Source organism: Dreissena polymorpha, chromosome 1, assembly GCF_020536995.1.
Source record: "Dreissena polymorpha isolate Duluth1 chromosome 1, UMN_Dpol_1.0, whole genome shotgun sequence".
NCBI lineage: Eukaryota > Metazoa > Mollusca > Bivalvia > Myida > Dreissenidae > Dreissena > Dreissena polymorpha.
The window spans coordinates 84,872,219-84,894,029 of NC_068355.1; the positions used below are offsets into that span (position 1 = coordinate 84,872,219).

The window sequence follows — 21,811 nt, forward strand, 5'->3', positions numbered from 1 at the left end:
ATATTGAGCACGATGTAACCTAACTATTTATAAAACCATACACAGAGTTTCTAAATCATTTCTCATAAAAGACCCATAGGAATAGTTTCGAGCTGGAGTTTACTTTATGCTTAATGTTACTGCTAAGTAAGGTACTGTTGTAACCTTTTCATTAATTCAAAATTGTTTGAAAAATACATACATTCGGAATGGGGCGAAAGCCTGATATGACAGGAGTATCAGCACCTAAAGGAAACCAGAAAATAAAGAAAGGTGCAAACTCATATCGACAAACGCACCATACGGATGTGAAGGCCTACGGCAAATTATACGAGCCAGAGAAATATAATTTACACACAGAAAAGACAGCAAATGGCCACCGTAGGTCAGATTCGTTGTCTTCTGTCTGTGGAAGCAGTCTGAGCGGAAGTGAGAAGAATGACTCGGGAACCGAGAAACAGCCAAATGCAGGCGCACATGATAACGATGACAGGATACGTCTGCCTGATATCAACAGCTCTCAAAGCGTCGGTTCGCGATGTGCATCCGAGCAGCTAAGGATGAGTGAGAAATCCAGATATCGGACGTATTCTGACTCGAGAAAAATAAGTCAAAGAAAACCTTTTTCATCAACAGTACACGGATCCTACAGCTCAGTTATATCTCTGCCAGAAGTTGTAGATAGAAAAACGAAACATCGACAGCAAAAGAAGCCACATAATACGAAATTGCGCAATCAAAGAAGCGGTAGTGATTCGAATACACTGACGGATGCTCATTTCCACATTGATGAGAGAAAAGAGAAAGAAAAGAAGGAAACATATCAACAATATGTAAGTATTTGTTTTGTAAAAGAGCAATCTTATTTCCAACAACACATATTTTTTCATTTTTTTCAGGGTTTTTTGTATAAGGCAAAACTACTTATTATATATATATAGGGACAAAAGTAACCCAATTATGCAATAACTGTAAATAAGTTTCGCGGTCAAGCAGTTTTATTTTTGTTGTCTTCAGAAATCTGAATCCAAGATATACCAGGCAAATTCGATCTTCAAGAAACTGAATGACAGCGTAATCGGAAAGGATCTCACCATCGAAACTCCTTTCGGACAGCGACAGGGTTTGTAGCTTTGATCTTATATAAAAGGCCTCGCTCACTGATTGTTCGTTTATGGAATGAAGTCACAAATGCTACAGCATTTAAGGCAATCTTAAAGACATATTTTATAAAGCAAACAAAACGGTACCTTCGCCGGCATAAGATCAACGTTAATTGAAATACTATATGATTTTATGCATTTAGTTAAACGAGTATTCATTAACGAAACTATACTAATATTTTTTTGTCTAGTCACAATTATTGATTTGCTTGTATTTTTGTTTTATATTGCTTAAAAAAAAACAAGTATCACACATCTTATGGTTGCTTAAATATTGCCAAAAAAATACTGTATTCTTTTTTGGCTTACAATTGCTTTACAACGAACAGAAAACATTTGTTGACAGTCTAACTTTACATCGCAGAAAATAAGTTCTTTAATTGCGGCCCGACACTAAGCTGATTAAGCAAAAACAAACCAAACCAAAATATTTAAATTCATTATGTTTCTATTACATTTCAGTGGTGTACTGTGACTACACAGCTTCTGGAAAGTACGCAGTTATTTATAATAAAAAAAATAGTGTGTATGCATGTAATTATTACTCTGCAGCAAGTGCTCTGCAGCTTTCAAACATCCATTTTGCAGCAACTGTTTTAATCAGAAAATCGGCAAAATCAATGTCCGTCTTACTTAACAACAAATAAGGAAGTGTTTTAAGTTTTTACTTTTTACTATTACAACTAAGTCGTATTTTTGCTAGGCGACATGTAATATGTCATGATAATGTCCCACCATCTTCATTATCAATCACAGTCGATGTTGTGAAAATAGATACGTGTACCATAATTGCTTGATAAAATAAACACGCATAATAAAAATAATTGAAATCAATACATATTTACTAATAATATAGTTTTACAATAATAAATTCACTATTTATATTTGGCTGAAAAAAGTCGTTAGTCAGCGGACTGCCCACATGTACGTTGAACGTTCCGTTCCAGATGCCTTACGATCATAGAAGACTACGTGCGTTCCGTGGTGATGCCGACTTACGCCAACACTCACTCCACAACGGGACACAACGCCCGCCAGACGGGCCACTTCCGGGAGGAGGCAAGGTAAGTGAAGAGCTATTCAGTCCGTGCAGGAAGATCGTTCAATTGACATACGCCATAGGCAGGTGACCGCGTACCCCCCCCCCCCCCCGAAATCGCCAAAGTAAAGTCAATTCATGTGATGTTTCACACTTAACTAGATATAAATCACACATTTAAACTCATGTTTCTTCTTGTTCGTACACAACATTTCCCACTAATCTTAGATAGATACGTCTCTGGTTTTACGTATTAACTATGTACTTAATTTGGCTTTATAAGAAGGTTCTTTGATGACAGTACATAAGGCATGACATGCTCGAGAAGTGGTTGTCAAAGCCTTCAAAAAAAACACTAAAATCGTTGAGCTTCGATTGCACCCAACAGGGCCCTAGCGGCCCCGTGAACCCCTAGCAAATCTTTCAGTATCCCCCCCCCCCCGAACCAGAAATCCTGGATCCGCCCCTGTACGCTTTGGTATATATAACATTTTTGTTTAATATCTTATCACAATGTTTAACTGTTGTATATATATTTCGTAGTCTATAAACTAATTGCAGAGCTTACCATTTAATCAATCAAAATCAAGTTTGCGAAAGGCGTACGACATGAATGCTCTATTCTCTTGCCAGAAACATCATTAAGCAGAGCGTCAACGCGTCCAGGGAAGATGTCGTCATATTCACCGGAAGTGGTGCCACCGCGGGGATGCACAAGATGGCCTGGGCTTTGAAGATCAACAATCCACGCGTAGCCATGGAAACGGTACGTGTGTATTTATTTACGGTACCGCTGCTTTTCAAAATAAGAAAGCCACTTAAACCTTGTTGCACAGATTATTTAGTCATAGGAAACAAACGTTTTAAACATAGATCAGATTTGTATTGTTAAAGTTTTGATGACATTTTCTTTTGCTCTCCTTAAGAGAATTGTGTTGTTAAGGAAACTGTCTTCATTATACTGAATCAAGAAAATAAAAAAATGACTACATAATATTAGTTCTATGTTTACTAAAAAAATTTCATCATGCGTTGCATAAAACCATGGATTCTATTGTGTGTGTTTTTTAACATTCAAGCATTTATTTTATATTTGGTAATGTAACAAAATAGTCGCATGCTTTTGTCACTCGCTTTCTAATTCATAATTATTAAACTGTTTGTGTTTTGTATGCACATGGTATCGTAACAACTTTATGAATTCGTTTGAATCTGGCTCTTAAATGCGCAAATTATCGTAAATTTCAATGAACATCATACACTTAATTTATATTTATTGCATGATATTGTTAGATTATACCGTCTAACTCACTAAATAATTAATTTTATATTAACAGGTTGTGTTAATTGGACCATACGAGCACCATTCGAACATATTACTGTGGAGAGAATTTGGCGCTAAAGTAAGCCACACAATTCCCCTATATTCGAAATTGTATAATTATTAGGAAATTCAATCAGATTATCAAGATTTTGTTAAAGTTCATCATACAGGTGTACATCTAAAATTTAAAGAAAAAATGTATTTTAAATGTTCATGTTTGCACGGAGCAATATAATTCAACTTACAATATGATGCCATTCATTGTTGTTTTGCAATCACCCGGATACACGTGTTTGATATGTGCAAGGACTTGTTGCATTGCAGGTCATACGCATTCGCCAGAAAGACGCTTCGGGGTTGATTGATATCGACCATCTCATCGAAGAGCTTCAGGTAACGTTATACATTTATTGTAATGTAAGTTGACGTTAATTTAATATGTTCATTCTTAAAATCATTAAGTTCATAGTTGCTGGAGTTACGTTGTATATTTATGACTATATACACTTCATATACATACAGTTTTATACCAACCTAACCGAAAATGTGTACGCAAACTATGAGTTATGATGTATATATATACTATGTTGCTATGATGTTTAGTATGTTGTTGTCAAAACAGAAGTTTATAAAAATTCATTTCTACCGCAATGAATCTGTTATTGAACATTTAAATTGCCAAGAACAATAACAATAAAAATTGCCATGTACTGTACACATAGTAAGGTTTTATATATTTTGTTGGAAACATTCCTAGGCTTTTGAAATTGAATACGTCTTTAAACCAGTTTTGGAAAGAGAAGCGCAATCATCTGCTGGTGTGTGTGTCTGCTGCCAGTAACGTCACGGGAATAATCACTGACGTCAACGCGGTCTCCAGAATCGCCCATCAGCACGGCGCGTACGCCATCTTCGATTACGCCGCAGGGGGTTCGTACTCACTTAGCTTTATACACAGACTATTATTTGCGAAAAGCTTTTAAACGTCAACCCTTAGCGATTATTGAACGACGTGCGATAATGTTGAATGACATAATGACACACAACAAATAACATTGCAATTCTGTATTTTTCTCTGTCCGTCAGACAGTATATTCTGAAAACCATTCAACATCTGGAGTCCATGATTCCTATATAGTCTAAACGATGTCATATTTTATTGAAAGGTCCACTAATTGGTTTTGTATTCACAATAACTATCAATCATATTCGTATACGAATTGTATTATATCGTAAAGAAATTCCAGTCAATTTGATACAATAATTTAATTCTTCAGTAAATTTATTAACCTTCACGAGTAGTTTGTATGCACTTGGTTCACTATATAAACTTCCGAAAATGTTTTAATTAAAACAAAAATTAATTGTTTGTAACATACCTTTATTAAGATATATTAATATAGGTGTTTGAATGGATTATTTGTGCAATTCAGGTCCGTATTTGGATATCGACATGAATCCGTCAAAAGACGAGTAAGTTATCTTCAAAGTTTTCACTTACGATGCGCGCTCTATTTTATTTATAAGTACGATAATCTTTCATTTTATGGAATACATTCAATATAAAGGTCATACTTGCATTATCTTTGTGTGTATATAATGTTTTTATTCTAGGTACAAAGACGCAGTCATTTTAAGTCCCCATAAATTCATCGGTGGGCCGGGTACGCCAGGTAAGTTAAATTAACCCATTTATGCCTAGCTTCTAGAAAAAAGGCCTTGGCAAACAGCGGAGACCCCGATGAGACGCCGCATGATGTGGCGTATCACAAGGGTCTGCGCTGTTTGCTTTAAGGAATTTCTGTGAGTAACATTCTAAATATAGAAATAAATATACTAGACATTCCTAATTTTGGAAATAAATTGATCCAATTTAGAATGATGGGAGAGTCCACTAGGCATAAATATGTTAAACAAAAAGTAGTGTGAGGAAGTCTACAAATCAAAATGGCTTAACTTTTAGACATGATGTCATATGTCTCGCTTCGGTTTCGTTACCGGAAATAAGTCTGAAATGGCGTGTATATAAAGTCCTTTATTCACATATTTATTAAGCAACTTGTTATCATTTATTTTTCTGTATATCAATTAAATTAAAAGTAAAGGTATATCCTGTTTTATTATTTGAACTCGTAAAATGAGTGAAATAGGACATACCAATATTAATCCGTCGGTTATCAGGCATACGTTCATTCGATTATAAATGCATACGCATTCCTGGTTAAAACGAGTATATACGGTTTAAAGGTAATACCGCTTCTCTTGTTTTAATATTGTATTTGTTTATATTTAAATTGCGTAGACATGCTTTAAAATGATCTCAAGAAATATACTTACAATATATTATAGGACTCGTCATTGCGAAGAAGTGGCTTTTCAAAAACAGCGTTCCAGACAGAGTTGGTGGAGGAACGGTGAATTTTGTAAGAATGCAAACAACAAGAATGTTTCAACAAACACTTTTGTAACAATTATTCTTGAACACGGCGCATTTGGGTGTTTTTCAAGGCTGTGTATTGTGGAAATGATAATTTGTCCAAGGTATGACGAATTTGTGTAATTTAAGCTATTCTTTTTCGCGGTTGATTTTACAATATGTCTTAAAAGTAAGGGTCGATTTTCTGTAGAACAAATTATACGAACTGAAAATTGTTCGCACCTAATAAAAAAAAGGACTAAGTAATAAAAGTAGGTTCTATGTTCAGGTTGGCTTGTACAAGAATTGTTCAAGAACAAGTAGTAGTAACAAAAACTTGAAAGCTTTCGGAATTAATACTGGAACGATACTAAAGAAAAAAAGGAATAAATGCGTTGCTGTAGATCTATACTTACCTCATTTATTAATGGGGGATAATATTCTTATTTAAATTAGTCCTTACATTTTATTTTAAACACAAAACATAAGATAACTTTTATTTTTTCAAAAGCAATAGCAAATACTAAAAATTGATATTTTATAAATAAGAAAATCCAATAAATGCTTTGGGCATCGGAAGACATACTTGACCTTTAGTACAAAGGATTTACTAAAATTTCGTTCTCAAAATTATAATAATAAATAATTTGTTACATGTGTTGCCCAAAAGGTGACCAGGGAAATTCACGGTTACGTGAGCAACATCGAGGAGCGGGAGGAAGGCGGTACCCCTGCTATCATAGAGTCTATCCGGGCTGGTCTGGTGTTCAAACTCAAACAGGTCAGCTCGCTTGGTGCACAGTAGACATGAATAACTAAATTTTAACAGTCAATTCACACGGATCATAATAAAAATAATGATACTTATAATAATGGTGTTGTTGATGATGTTGATGTTGATACATCCATGGTGTCTTAATTGTATGTGAGATAAATTAGTTGTTGAATACACCGAAATGTCCTGCTTTTTGGGTTGATTTCCGTAGATTTTTACGCAAGTATACAGCATTTTTACGAATCACGCAGCAAGGTGATTTATCATCAGTTTTTGTCAGAGTCATTATTTACCTAACAGGAAATAGGATTTGACGTCATACATGCTCGCGAGCAAGAACTTTGCAAGTAAGCAGTTTTATTTACATTTTATTTAATCATATTAATTTTGCTTTGCAGTACTCATGCTGACTCTAATTGTTGTGGATATTTTGTGCGTGATTTAAAAAAAAAGTATTAACACAGTATTGAATTTTGGTGAATTAACGGATTTTGTAAGCATAGCGAGAGATGATTGCCTACGACAATAATTATTTCTTTAGTTGTGACTTCTATCCTTGAACTCTAAATTTGCTGTTAAAGGCGACTTTAATACAATCCCAAGCAGCAGGCTTCAATTATAAAACACACGAACAATTATCCCCTTGCATAAAATTAATGTAATGGAATATAACGGTCGTCCCAGATTATCATAGATAAATTGCATAGCAAAAGCTTTAAGAGCTTTATTGTTACCTTGTAAGTGCAGTATTATTTAACACCTATGTATATGATGCACATTGAACATGCATCCCCGTATGAAATAATAAACGGATCGAATGACTTCATAATTTCAGTCGAGCGTTCAACACCTGGGAGAAGAACCCTTGCATTTACATCCTTGGTAATCACAAGGCAGAGCGGGTTCCAATATTTGCATTCCTCACAGTTCACGAGGAAACGGGGCGACTGGTCCATCACAATTACATGGCCACGTTGCTTAACGACGTGTTCGGTATCCAAGCACGCGCAGGCTGCGCGTGCGCCGGACCGTATGTCGAGGTAGTGATACACAAATTTCTCAAAAATAGTAAAATATCTGGCATTTTGTCTCTTGGAATTCAAACATTAAAAATAAAATCTTTCGGATTACTTTGTATATTACTATTAACTCAAGAAAAAGAAAGCATTGGACCTAACATTCATATAAAAATACATATTGTTAATTGTGTTCTGAAGCATATCTACGTATTTTCATTCTTTTTTGTGGACATCAAACACTTACCAATCTTTACTTCAAACCTTCATTTTTGTACTAACTACCTTCTCGTTTCAGGATCTTCTTGGAATGCCAGAATCACAGGCGAAGAAGTTTGCATCCATGCTTCTAGACAAGCCCTTCAGGTTAGTCTGGCTTCTTGTTTTCATGAGTTCGGATATGTGCTCCACGAAGGAGATGTCATTAAACATTATTTAGTGTATAACCACGTTGATAAAAAACAAATGTATGGTTACATTACCATCATAACAAAACATGTTTTATAAATATGAAATAATATAAGCAGTATATTCTTTCGATTAAAATGTATTATGTTAATTATGTTAATATATTCAAAACTTATTATTTTAGGACTGACATTTCTACTCCTCGAATTCCACTACAAATCACAAAGTAAGTTTTTATAAATGAAATAGCGTTCAATATTTCATTTGAAGGTGATTTCTTGGAGCAATAGTCACGGCGTCTTCAATTGGAAACATCTAAACTATCATACAAATAAATGTAACCTATTTTCAATTTATTAAGCAACCTGTATATTTTGATGTTTTATCGGTGCAGTCTTGTCCTAGATTTGGTATTGTAAACATACAGTGGAAAAATTGTTTTCGTAAAGAATCGCGCAAATATTATACTTATTAGGAATTTAAAAAAAACATCAGTTTTTGAATGTATACTATTAGCACTTATATTTTGTGTGATAACAAGTGGTATAATACACTGGTTATATATAGTTATTAACACATACGGTCATTCGACACATACAGTTGTAATTGTATGTAAAATTACATCAAATAACTTTTCCCAACTTCTCTTGTAATGTTCGTTATAAAATCAAGACAAATTGTGCATTCACAAATATTCACGAAACATGTGTAGATTTTTGTTCTATTCATAGTTTGTGAGATCATATTTACGAATTTTAAACCTATATTATAATTTCAATATAATATAACGCGTCAATTAACATCACCTTACGTAAATTGATTATTTGACGGTGTAACTCTTTGTAAAATTACCGTTGTCTCTTGACTCTATAGATCTCTGGGTATAGACCGTTCCATAATTTAGTAATTACCCAATTATCTCCCCTGAATACTCTCCGCGTCCGCCATTACACTACTGCCAAACAACCAGTAACATATATAAGAGAGCACCGATTATTCAACGGGTGAATTTCTTTCTTTTTGTAAAACTTTTTTGTTTGTCATGCAAATTGTATGAAATAAAGTTTTTCTGCTAGAGGAGATGTTAAGCTAGTGTTATAACAGAAAAATGTTTGCAAAACGTGCATTTTGTAGTTATTTGTCTAGGAAAGTAAACACGTTGACACATTAAAAAAACATTTAATTAAACTAAATGCAATATGTATCATTTGATTATATGCATCAATCTTAAAATCGCGTAATCCTTTGCATTCCAATGTTGAATTGCCCGTTTGTTCTGCATAATCCGATTATCTCGTTTTGATCAGATATTATCCAGACTTAACTAACAACATGGCGTCATCCCGGGGTGTCATAAACCACACTGGGTGGCAGATGACAGTCTGGTCATTAAACACAATTGATGATGCCACCATGTCTTCTCTTTCTGGTAGTATTAAGCAGTCATTTGGTTTAATATTTTACCCCCGACATACTTAACAGTTGCGTTCATTAGATATGTTACATATTGTACAAATTAAAAGTTATGTCCAATATAGAATATCAGAAATTGTACACCGTAAAGATACTAGCCCGTTTAATCCCTGGTTTAATTTATAAAAAAAAGTATTTGATAATTTTAAAATTTACCTAAAAACATAACATTTAACGTATTTAGCGGGTATCGGTTAATTAAAACTACGTCATTTCGTATGAAGATTTAATGTTACGGCAATGCACGAACGACATCATAAAAACAAGAAATTACATTTGACACGAACGGGGGTAAATAATGTTTTAAAAAATATTAATATAGATATATGTGTGTTAAAATGTTAGATATTTGCCACTCATACTCACTAGTAACGATTTTTCAATATACATGAATACACAGTTCAAATTGCATCATGTAAAGTTGTGTTTTTCAGTTGTATGTTAATATTCCTCAATAGCGTCATTCTCTGTACAAAACCCATCAAATTAAAATTACATGTAAATACTGTCATGCACTTCGCTTTTAATAGGGCTTTGTAGTACGTTTATTTTCAATGCACCCCTTACACTTTCTATTACTCACGTGTTTATCACACTAACGTACTCATGCCATTCATAATTATATTTTTATAATTAGATGTATTACTATTGTAATTTATTGAAGCTTTTCTGCAAAAAATATTACGGCTTATGCATAGAGCTCTTTGTTGTGTCAAATTGTTGGCCTTACAGTCTTCAGATAATCTTTAATTTGATGCTTATGCCGCGTTTTTAAAGTTGCAAATAAATGTATTAATAAATTCGTTTGGCGCTTAATAATATATTTTTGAAATATTATTTAGGTGTTTTTTCGGAGTTTTTTTGTGTGGATTAATTGACTAAACATTTGGTGTCGTTATCCATATGTTTTGCGTTACTTCAAAGACCTATAAAATACATTTTTTAGTATTTTTTAGCTTTATAGCTGTTAAATGATTCACAGATGCAAATATAGATATATCACATAGATCACATTCTCTTCATCTTCCGAATAATCACATAAAATATCGTCAAGATCAATATCACTCTCTCATGATAAAAAGCTCGTTTTTTTAACGTGACAAAATTCCATCTAAAAAAAAATAAATATAAATCCAAACCACAATTTTTTATCTTTGATATCAGTTAGAACAAGAAAAATAATGGAAGGCGTATCAAAAATATCATACCGTACTTAATATAATATGTTATGATTTTGGAATGTAGATTTTTACCAAATGAGACCAATTACAAACAATTAGCGGTAATTAATTGCGCGAGAATCTTTAATAAGTATTAATTAAAATATAATTTGCTTGATGTTGCGGCTATTAACATCAACACAACAATACATGCGTGAATTGTTTGTGAAACGTTTAAAAGTAAAAAGTCTAATCAAAGACATAGTATGAGCGACTGAACCGGCAAATTTTCGCCGATGATTACCACTTGATTACAGATATAAAAAAGCAAATACACGAAAGCATTTTAAACATTTTATTTGTAACAATCAATCTCAACTTCAAACAATCATTTAAACAACAAAAATGTGATAATCGCCTCACATTAATTCATTAAGTAATTTATTTATCCGACAACGGTTAAGCGGGTATTCTCTACGTCTTTGGCTTTTGGAATCGCAGACTCGCACCAGTTAGCAGCAGTGTAATGGCGGACAGTCACGTGACTGACAATATGGCGGCGGTCAATTTATCGATTATGGAACGGTCTATTAACAGATCTTTGTTTCATCAGACCCGGCTTTACAAGAGTCAACCTCACGTACTTCCTTGACAACGAAACTGCTGATTACGTCATCGATGCGGTTGACATGGCAACACGATATGGTTGGAAACTCTTGCCGCAGGTGTGTTTTGTGCCACTTTATAAAATTAATAAACAAGTAGATGATTTCATAAAACATCAAACCAAAACATTTGTTGTTAAAAAAAGGAGTTTAGATCAAAGAATTAAAAAAGAATTTTCACACTTTATAGCGTAACTATTCATACAAATCAAGTTTCTATTGCGAGGTTATGAAATATATCGGAACACACATTGATCATAATGTGGGATAAACTGCTATAGTTTCATCAACGAATTCCCCTGTATTTTCAGTACACGTTCGACATACGCACGGGCTCGTGGAGACACAAGTCTTTTTCAAACACGCCCATGTACCAGTTGGAAACGCTCGAAGACTTTGGGCCTTTTTGGTCCCCCGGAAAACAGACACATGATCACACATCATTCAAGGTTATTATATAGGCATATATTCTTTTCGTTCATACCATTTTTTTAAGAGAACACGGACGGTGCGACCTCTGCGACTGGTGCACTCGTATTTTTCCAATACTTTGTTTTTAGAAATGTGCTTTAGGTGGCTGGCTCCATTTTTTGGCAGTTTGGATATAAAATAACGACGGACAGTCAACCTACTAATTTTTTCTGTTAACGCTGGTTTTCAATGACTTATCCCCTAAACAGATGGATGTTTCATATAATGCAAGTTAATACTTTTATAAATACAATTAAACTTATTCAGTGGTTCAAAATCCATGCGGAAAGATTACAGATATCACGTTCTTGTCTTGTAAGGATTCGGTTTTTATTAAAGTGTTCCTTTTCAGGTACGCTTACAAGACGCCAAGCGTATCTTTGAAAGCGCCACAGTCTCAGAGAAGCCGCGAATCACGTCTGCCTGTCTTGAGCTACAGGATGCGCTTCCGACGAAGATTGGGACCTTTCGGTGGTTCTTAACCCCCCACGAGGCGGCCACGATTCTTTCTGACAAGGAGGGACACTATCTCGAGAAAAGCCATACAAGTATGTATGCTTACATTCATGAATATGTTAACGTCCTACTATATAAACATTTAGGAAGCTTAAGCATTTATATAGAAAATAACTTTATTGTACTTGATTATTCTTTCCCGGTAGGTTGTGTATTATTTTACCGTTTACTTCGGAAAAAGCATATTGCCAGGATTCTTCTAATAGATAAATATTAATACTATCTCATAATTGTTGCTTTTAAAAATCATAGTTTGTGACGCTTTTCTCATTCAATGTAGGGTATTTTTTTCCTTGTTGAAGATAACAATTTTAATCTAGATGTATGTATTATTTTAGGTTACCGTTCAAACTTCAAGTCTACCGCAACAGATTCGAGTCTGATTTGGAGAATGAAATCACGCCCAGAAAGCACCCAGATAGACATTCACATTTATGATCACGTGACCGATACATTTTATAATCCAACCAGCGATTGTGTAAATAGTAGAAAACTAGACTCATAATTTGATTGCTGAGCTCAAGTTTGCATTTAAATGTATACTTGTATATCACTGTGTTTAACTCTTATTGTTAATAGAAAGAACTCAAAATATATCAGCCTTGTTATGTTTGTTAAACTAATGAACCAATTATACGTCCAACTTGATATGACAGATGCTTCTTATATTTTTTACAAACTATGACTGTAATACTTAAAAACTTGCTGAAAAAGAAAATCATCAATTCAAACTTTCGATTACTTAATGTATGTTACAATTTGTATTAACATTTTTAATTTTATTTTCACACCGCGTGTCCATGAATGCAATTAATTTATGTTTGACTACTGGAAAAGACAAAAATAAGAAGTAACGCACTTAATTTTTTAGAACTAAACACACTGAAATGGAAATATAAATGCATACGTGTTGTTATCTTGACACTCAAAATAAACAATAAACAAACAAAACACAAATAACCGACATATTCTGTAAACGAATAAGTTTTAAAATCATATTATTAAACACAAGAATGAGAATTGTTATAATTTAAACATATTGTCAAAAAAATAATCATCTTTTTAACAAGTGTATTCATTTAACGATACATACCTGTTTGATAAACGGCTAAACATAAACGTTATGCGACATTATAATCTTTTCCTTGGGAAAGTCATAACATGTTCTGGTGGAGATGTTTAAAAAATACGGTAGTGCAAACTTATATTTGTGTGTATGTCTTTTCAATGTAAGAAGTGTAATAGATGAGGGTAATGAGAATACTAAGGGCTGCTAGCCTGGATTGTTTTCCTGAAACGTTTAATTCTAGCTCTCAAAAGTATAGTTCGAAACATATTTGAGTATTATTAACTTTGAGTATTAGTCTCCGATCATTGCCATTTTAGCCAATATTTATCACTCGATGTTATTTGTTACGTTATTTCATTTCGGAGTACATCACAAACGTTAATCATAACTGAAAGCCCGACACCTTTAATGGTTGGAACTACAACTTTTCTATGGAATTCGATTCCTTACGACATCTTACCAAGCTTATTCGCTTAAGAATAAACCATTTTATCCAACGCAAGGTATTTAACTACATATATACGCATTATCCGTCATACAAGAGTTCTCTTTCATGAAAATTATTCCCCCGCGTAAGAACGCTGAACCATAGTATATTAGGTCTTTTCGTAATTAAGAAGTTGTCTCCCATTCGGGAAGGTATCACGAGTATCTCGTGTAAAACGCGGTCCGTCTAACATGCGAATATGACTCATATCCGCGGATTGACCGAAAAGTGCGGATATGGACGAATTCAGGCAATATCGACACTTTGTCTGCAGTGTGTAATAAAAACACAATATGGGTTAAATATGTTCGTATTGTCTCAAAATATATAACAATTTAATAGACATTATCATTTTTCCAACTCTTAACTCATATCCGCGAACATGACGAAGTGCCAGAAGATTGTTTTAGGGCTACACACCACAAACAATATAACCATGCCGACACCACATATGTTTTGTTGTATAAGTTTACATAATGTTTATATAATATACTGAATGTATTATTATTCTTGATGTCCTCTCAAAACTTTAGTATTTAGATATACAATATGCTTTAGAAAATATTAAAATATATTTGGGCCGATTATCGCCAGACCACAAGTGATTAATGATGTTACTTTTCCCTGGTTATATTTTTATTTGATATAAAAATGTTTATATACTGAATGTTATGAATGCACTAAATATTGTCTGAAATGTCACTGTTTCAAGTGGCATTTTTTCATTTGAAAATAAATGATGATTTTAAATGCGCGAATATGATAAAATCGACGAATGTGGTTTATCCAATAAAGGATCTACATGTATATTTGTAGTGCTATAATAACTTTATGCAAGGTAAAAATATCTTATATTTGATTGTTTCTATTTATTTTATGCTTTCCGGTGGTTTATTGAGAAATATGAGTGAATAGAAACTGATCATTTCAATGTTTCAAACAGTGAAAATAAACAGTAAAAAATATCGATAATTTTCACTTTTTACTGTGAAATGACGACATTTTTTTGATGAATGACGTCATTATCCCACCGAAAATCTTTAGTTAAACTCTTAAATAATATGTCCCGATTTTCGTAATTCCGTCTTGATAGAGTTGTCGTTCCTGCGGGTAGGTATAACTACTACCGATGTTAAAGAAAACAATGGGGAAATACTACTGGTCAATCGTCAAATGCCTTAATTGTAGCGGTAAAATAGGTACATTTTCAACAAAAGTAACATTACATATATTGCCTAAAGACTCATTACAAGAAAAGCTTGGATGACAGCAATTAGCCGGAAAACTTGGTTTCCAACGGCGTATACTCAAGTCTGTTCCGACCACTGTCGAGACGGAATCGGTCCAAACTCTGTTGACCGAAACAAAATTGCGCTCCGTATCTCGGTTGGCGAGGGATGAAGTTATGAGGCAGAGGCGAAAACTTAAAACTACTGGTGTTTTAATTAATGAAGACATAAATCGCCGCAATCATTGCGTCTGTATGTGTATTAAGGGGTGTTGCTGCAGTTTTGCTGATTTTTTCCATCTAAAAGATTTTGTCCAAAATTTATATTTAAGATATATATATATACAAATACTATATGAACAATGAAATAAAAACATAGGGTCACAGGTCTTGTTTTGATTTTATTCACCATTATATTACATGTACTTTTTCAATAAAACTGAAAAATCTCTAATTGCGTAAAAATAATTAATAACCTATGAAATTGGCAACATGTTGATATTATATAAGCTAAGATACATCATATACCATTTAATTAAACCACACACTACCAACAAAATGGAGTACACGAGTTAAATTTTAAGAAATTTATTTTTTTATAATTTAATGTCACCCAAAAAACGTCATTTTTTACTTTTGTAACCACATAAACGTAATTAATTTTTTTTCTGTCTAATAGAATTCTGCGAAACTGCTCAAATATGTTCATCTACGTATTGTCATCATAAAACAAATAAAAAAAGGGGTCACCGCACTTTTTTACAGAGATTTTTTTGTTTTAACTATCCCTACCGTCTACGTCGAATTTCATAAAATACAGCAATTAGGCAAAACCCAAGTACCGGTACATAGATTGTTAGAAATATGCATAAACATTAGAAATTGTTTACAATCTTAACTGGGATCACAACAACTTACCAAAAGACATTAATAAAAAACAATATTTAATCACAAACATAATACCATACAGTATCAAACTCGACCTTAATCATTAATAACTTACATGTACTTGTTCACAGATTTCGGCATGTTTTAAAGTTTGTGATTAAATGCTTTTAATTGATAAATGTAAGAAAAAACAGGACTAAACTCCAGTATAAAACAAGAATGAATTTAAAGAAAGAAAAAAGTAAACCCCACCTGGGATCGAATCACTGACAATTGTATTATGAACCAAACTCGGTCATTTCTGATGATACTGATAGTTAAAACATTGAGTTGTGATAATAGCATCATCGGTGTTGCTATAAATATATCCTCGGTTAAATAAACTGCCGCAACACCCCTTAAGAAAAAAATGAGCGACGAGCTTCAAGATGCCCGGACGGTCGACAACTCAATTCGTTACGCAAACAAAGCCGGAAAGATCATAGTTGCTAGGTTTGAAGACTACCAAGAGTGGATCGATCTATCGTGGACATGAACAATGCGGAGCCTTCGAAATATTCATATCATTATGCACATGTGTAAATAGCAAAAATCAGTAACATAAATACATATATAAATAAAATAAATATATAACTATGTTAATAAATATGTAAAATGTTGTTGTTAAGACACACGTGTTTACATTTACTACAAACATTACTGTTTTACCATATCATATCCTAGTACACATTTCATTATATTTAATTATATTGATTAATTTTCTTTGCAAAGACTGTAAAGCCCGAAATGATAATAAATCGTTGCCTTTTGAAAGGAAACCATGTTTAATGATTATATTAACAAAACCGATTGAATAAAATATTGTACTACTAATGGCTTACGAATCATTTAGTTAACAGGTTATTGGTGTAGTCATAACATTTAATAAATATTTAGTACTGGTAATATCGGGATAATAAAAAGAGTAAAATTGTTATAAGCATAAGCATTTATAGTAAAGATGAACTACTACCATTAATTATTAACAAGAGGACAAGTGAATATAAGTTACATAAGTAGTATTATGCACATGTTGATGTGTTTTAATGTTTGTCGGATATATATATATATATATATATATATATATATATTATATATATATATATATATATATATATATATATATATATATATATATATATATATATATATATATATATATATATAATGCTTCCGAGAATATTATATAGTAATCTTGAAGGAACAAAGCAGATTCATGAATAAGTCTCTTATCATTCAGCATACATGCTAGCTTCTCTCTCTCTCACTCTACGGAATGTTCGTTATTTTTTGGTTTAATATTAGAGACACAATAATAAAATATAATCTTAAACAAAGGTAGAATGGACATTCAAATAAGAAAAGGCATTCTGTTTCTTGGGTTCTTTACACAGTAGGCACAGTCTTTCTTCGATCTTGAAGTTTTTAAACCTCCCGGTTTCAATTCGCAGCGGCAAAGTGCCTGTTTTTATTTGCGCCATGTAAGATTTCAAGTTTTTTGGTAGTTGCATAGACACATAATTTTCACATCCAAGATGTTACATTTGCTGGTAAATCCTGAACTTGGGTTGGGATACGAGATCTTGTTACTATTGGTCATCATACATACGTATAAATGGCGCTTTAGCATGGCACACAACATTGTTCAGCGAAAGGTTGCTCACGGATTTAGACGTATACAGATTGAATACATTGTTCAAAAATACTTTTTACGTCAGAACACCACCCATTGCTGTGTGCGTCATCCCACAAAATTACTTTGTTTGAATTTTTATCATCTGGCGAAACGGTCCCATAGGCGGCGCACTTTCTGGTGATTTCGTATTGTGGGCGCTTGCAATCCAGTATCGACATTGATACCAAAATATGTCAACACAATTACAGCATGAATTGATTTGTTATACTTTTAAAAATACATTCATAGATCATGAAAGGTACAAATAAGTGTCCTTTATATGCTACGGTAAGATGAAATGCTTGTTGCTATAAAGAACATGTTTTAGTATATAGATTTTGAAAGATAATGGTTATATGCTTGTAGCTAATAGCATAAATAAAATAAATACATTTATGTATGCTTGCATAGGAATACGAAGCGTAATTAAGATGGATACATTTCACAAAGAAACATTAAATATATAAATCTTATTATGAAAGCATATGTTTAATTATGATTATATCAATTTGTTATTAAGAGTTAATGCCTAAATTATCTTACATAACTTCACTTTCTCAAATTTAAAATTACTTGGTTGAATTGAAATGTAAAACTACTTGTCACAGACCCATCATTTTCTTATACCCATATAAGATTATAGTATGAGGGTTATGTGATATAAAAAATAACAAATATCAAATATTATATCCACTATAACATACCTGTAGTATTTATCTATGTTAACAGAACACAGAAAATGTATAGCAGAACACGCTTCAATGCATCGAATATTCTCTATCATCAATAAAAACGATTTCAGTGCGAAATAAATGCACGGAGTGTAAACTGAGTTCTTGCATCCCAGAGATCCCTAAGGTCGGGTTGAACGTGTTATACGGCTGAAGATAAAACACCAACATCGTACTAGAAACTGAAATATTTAACCCTTTACCCTTAACATATGCAACATTATGCAAGTACGATACTATTTTGGTGATTTCCGTAAATAAACTTATCCCATTCAAAATAAAGTGTATTGACTTTTGTTATCAGACAAAGTCCAGTAAAGCTTTATTCGGTGTTGTGTAATTCATCACAATACACTCTTTTTTTGCAGCACAATCCGCCATTTCAATTATCTTCAATCGTCCGAAGGGCATTATATTGTTCAACTTAATTGTGTTCTCAAGTCAATTTTTTAAAGCTTATTGCACGTTAATATTTTTAACTTATTATTTTATAATGCAACGAATTTGAAGTCTCACAAAGTCGATTTTTTTTAACTTATTGCACGTTAATATTTTTAACTTGTTAGTTTATAATGCAATGAATTTGAAGAGTATCACAATCAACATCAGCCAGTCCAATAACGTTTACGAATTGTCCACTATGTTATGCAGACGTGTGTGGATAGAAATTATTAATAAACTCTTCTTACTTAATAAAGATTTCATGTTCTTAAACGCCGAACCTTAAATTGCAATGTTTGCGGTTCTAACAAAACGTCTTGTGTATACATGTACTGTGCTTCTTGCAATTGTTGATATACAAAATAACGGTTGGCATATACATTTGCATTTATCTGTTGATGTATTTTAAAGGGCTGATATTTAATTAAAAGATCGATTTATGTTAAAATTTCAAGACATGATTGCAGTTTAGGTGTATTTGATTATATTTCAAAACTGCACTCGAATAAATATGCCGCTTTATAAAAAAATTGGGCCGTATGTGGCCAAATCACTGTCCGCAAGAGATGTCATTGTTTCAATGACGACGCTATCGGCATGTGTAATTTATGTTGTGTGTTCTTTTTCATGGAAGTTTTTTCTAAACATATGTGGTTTGCAACCTAACTGGCTGGCTGCCATATTGAAAAAAGGTAGAAAAAATACAAAAAAAATGAAAAATTATAGAAAATAAACGTTTTAAAATTGTATAGACATTTTATTGATGATACGTTTTATACATACTACCAGCAGGAGGACGATTTGGGTACGAATTAGACTTTGGAGGCTTTTGGCGGAGACTCGTGTAAGAGTGTAGTAGTACCCGGACAGCCATCGATTTCGGATAAATATTTTGATATTGAATTGCTGTGCTCTGGAGCTCGAGTGTACTCAAAATAGACTTAAATGAGACATCTGTGATATTGGCATCCTGTGTTTATATGTTCTCTCTTAATCTGTAACCACCCACTGTAGTACATTATGGCTGACAGTGTAAAACGTCTGTTCAGTAGTGAAAATAAAGAGAACAGCCTGAATAAGGAAGAGCTTTTGAATGTTTGACCTGATAGTGTGCTTTCAGGTCTTTACACTGTATCTTCTGTGGAAAATGTTGCTGCAATTATGACGTCTTGTGCTGTTAGTAAGGTGTGTACACCCAGGAGAAAAAGAAACAGATCTGAACCAACCACCAGTGACTTTGAGGTATGTGATTCTGCTATAAAGAAAGCTAGAACTATCGGTGTAACAAAACACTCACCCACATCAGCTAAAACAGCCTCAACTCCAAATGTAGAAACAATAACCGTGCAATCTGGCGGTGAAAATATTAGTGTAAATACTGGTGCAACAATGAATGATTATGTTAAAAACAGAGACACAGGGCTCAGAAATGAAATTTAAATTTAACGAGAATGGTCCAACGCTTATCTGGAAATCTTGATTTGCTAACAGACAACATCTACAGTAAAATGGATAAACTTGAAAATTCTATAGAAAATAAATTAGTGCATCAAATGGCTGGTGTGATTGACAAACGTATGAACGCCGAGATGAAAAACATCAGAAAAGAGTGTGATGATAAATTACAAGACTTAAAGCGTGATTTTCGCCAGGATATCGCCGATATAGAAGCAAAAATTAACTCAATTTCTGATGTCACACAAAATAATGTACATTCTATATTCAGTAACGACAACAAAAGGGACTGTAACTTTGTGATAAAGGGCTTACCCTTCCATGATGGCGAAAACCTTAATTCTAAAGTAAACTCGCTGATTAGTGAGAGCTTAGGAATCAAATCAATCACTGTTCTTAACACCTTCAGAAAGTCTAGTGATGTAAGTGATGGAACTCTACTCTTCAAGCAACAGAAGAAAGGAACATAATCCTTATCGCTAAACGCAAATAAAAAGACGCCAAAAATTATGGCAAAGTGTTCATTTGCAAAGATCAGACAAACGAGGAGATGTCTATGAGCAGAAATTTGAAAACAATAGTAAATATGTTACAAGAAAATGGTTGTAACATCTCGCTTCATGGAGACCTGGTAGTCGAAAGCAGCCAACGATCTTCAAGAGGTGGTGATTCGCGATACCGTGGTTCCTATAGAAATGGTGATAAGCATAGTTCAGTGTCTGATTACTCGCGAAATGACCATTCGAGTGGTGCATATTATCAAAATCATACAAATGACAGAAACTTTTCTTTTTCAGATAGTGATAATTGTTACAATAGAGACCATCGTGATTCTTTTACAGGAAGAAGCAGAAATTATAGAGGCTCTCGCGATTTTTCTTCAGCACAGTACAGATACCAAGACAGATAAGGATGTCACAGAAATGACAGATACTATAACGATAAACATTTTTAGGTTAAGTGTGGATTCTGGAATGTTCGTGGGTGGAGTTCATGCAATACATCAGATAATCATGTTCTTAGACAAAATTGTATTACTTTTCTTGATAATGATATAATTGGAATTGCAGAAAAACATTTACTAGGAAATGCAAGCATTGAGGTTGATAATTATACATTTTTTAAACATTATAGAAACGATATTCATATAAATGCCAAGCATGGCTCTGGCGGTGTAGGTTTTCTTATTAGAAATAGTCTTTTGTCAGAATTTGATGTAACAATAGTAAATAATTCTGTTGATGGTATTTCATGGTTAGAATTTAAACACAAGAGAGAAAATTTTAATAATTTTACATGTGTGTGTTACCTTCCACCTGAAAACTCTTCTCGTTATTCAGATTGTACCACTTTTTATAACGAATTGTTACAAAATATTTATGAGTATCAAAAT

At 33.2% G+C, this 21,811-nt stretch overlaps 1 protein-coding gene across 1 annotated transcript; it reads left to right on the forward strand.

Annotated features, from left to right (window-relative positions):
• The first annotated feature begins 188 nt into the window (after positions 1-188).
• LOC127834382 (uncharacterized) lies at positions 189-20,888 on the forward strand. Its single transcript, XM_052360219.1, has 21 exons — positions 189-812; positions 997-1,102; positions 1,605-1,635; positions 2,090-2,206; positions 2,815-2,947; positions 3,519-3,584; positions 3,830-3,898; positions 4,294-4,435; positions 4,939-4,978; positions 5,120-5,178; positions 5,855-5,928; positions 6,592-6,702; positions 6,997-7,043; positions 7,532-7,736; positions 8,011-8,078; positions 8,305-8,346; positions 11,367-11,478; positions 11,730-11,867; positions 12,242-12,437; positions 20,163-20,205; positions 20,828-20,888. The coding sequence occupies exons 1-21, from the start codon at positions 189-191 to the stop codon at positions 20,886-20,888; spliced, it is 2,484 nt and encodes an 827-aa protein (XP_052216179.1).
• The last annotated feature ends 923 nt before the right edge of the window (positions 20,889-21,811 follow it).

What these genes read in the sequence shown, in the direction of transcription:
- LOC127834382 (XM_052360219.1), top strand. Translation starts at nt 189, where the DNA reads ATGGGGCGAAAGCCTGATATGACAGGAGTATCAGCACCTAAAGGAAAC. An exon ending in CTTCTAGACAAGCCCTTCAG is followed by an intron (nt 8,079 to 8,304) that starts GTTAGTCTGGCT and finishes TTATTATTTTAG; the next exon opens with GACTGACATTTCTACTCCTC. An exon ending in TCTCGAGAAAAGCCATACAA is followed by an intron (nt 12,438 to 20,162) that starts GTATGTATGCTT and finishes GTGTACACCCAG; the next exon opens with GAGAAAAAGAAACAGATCTG.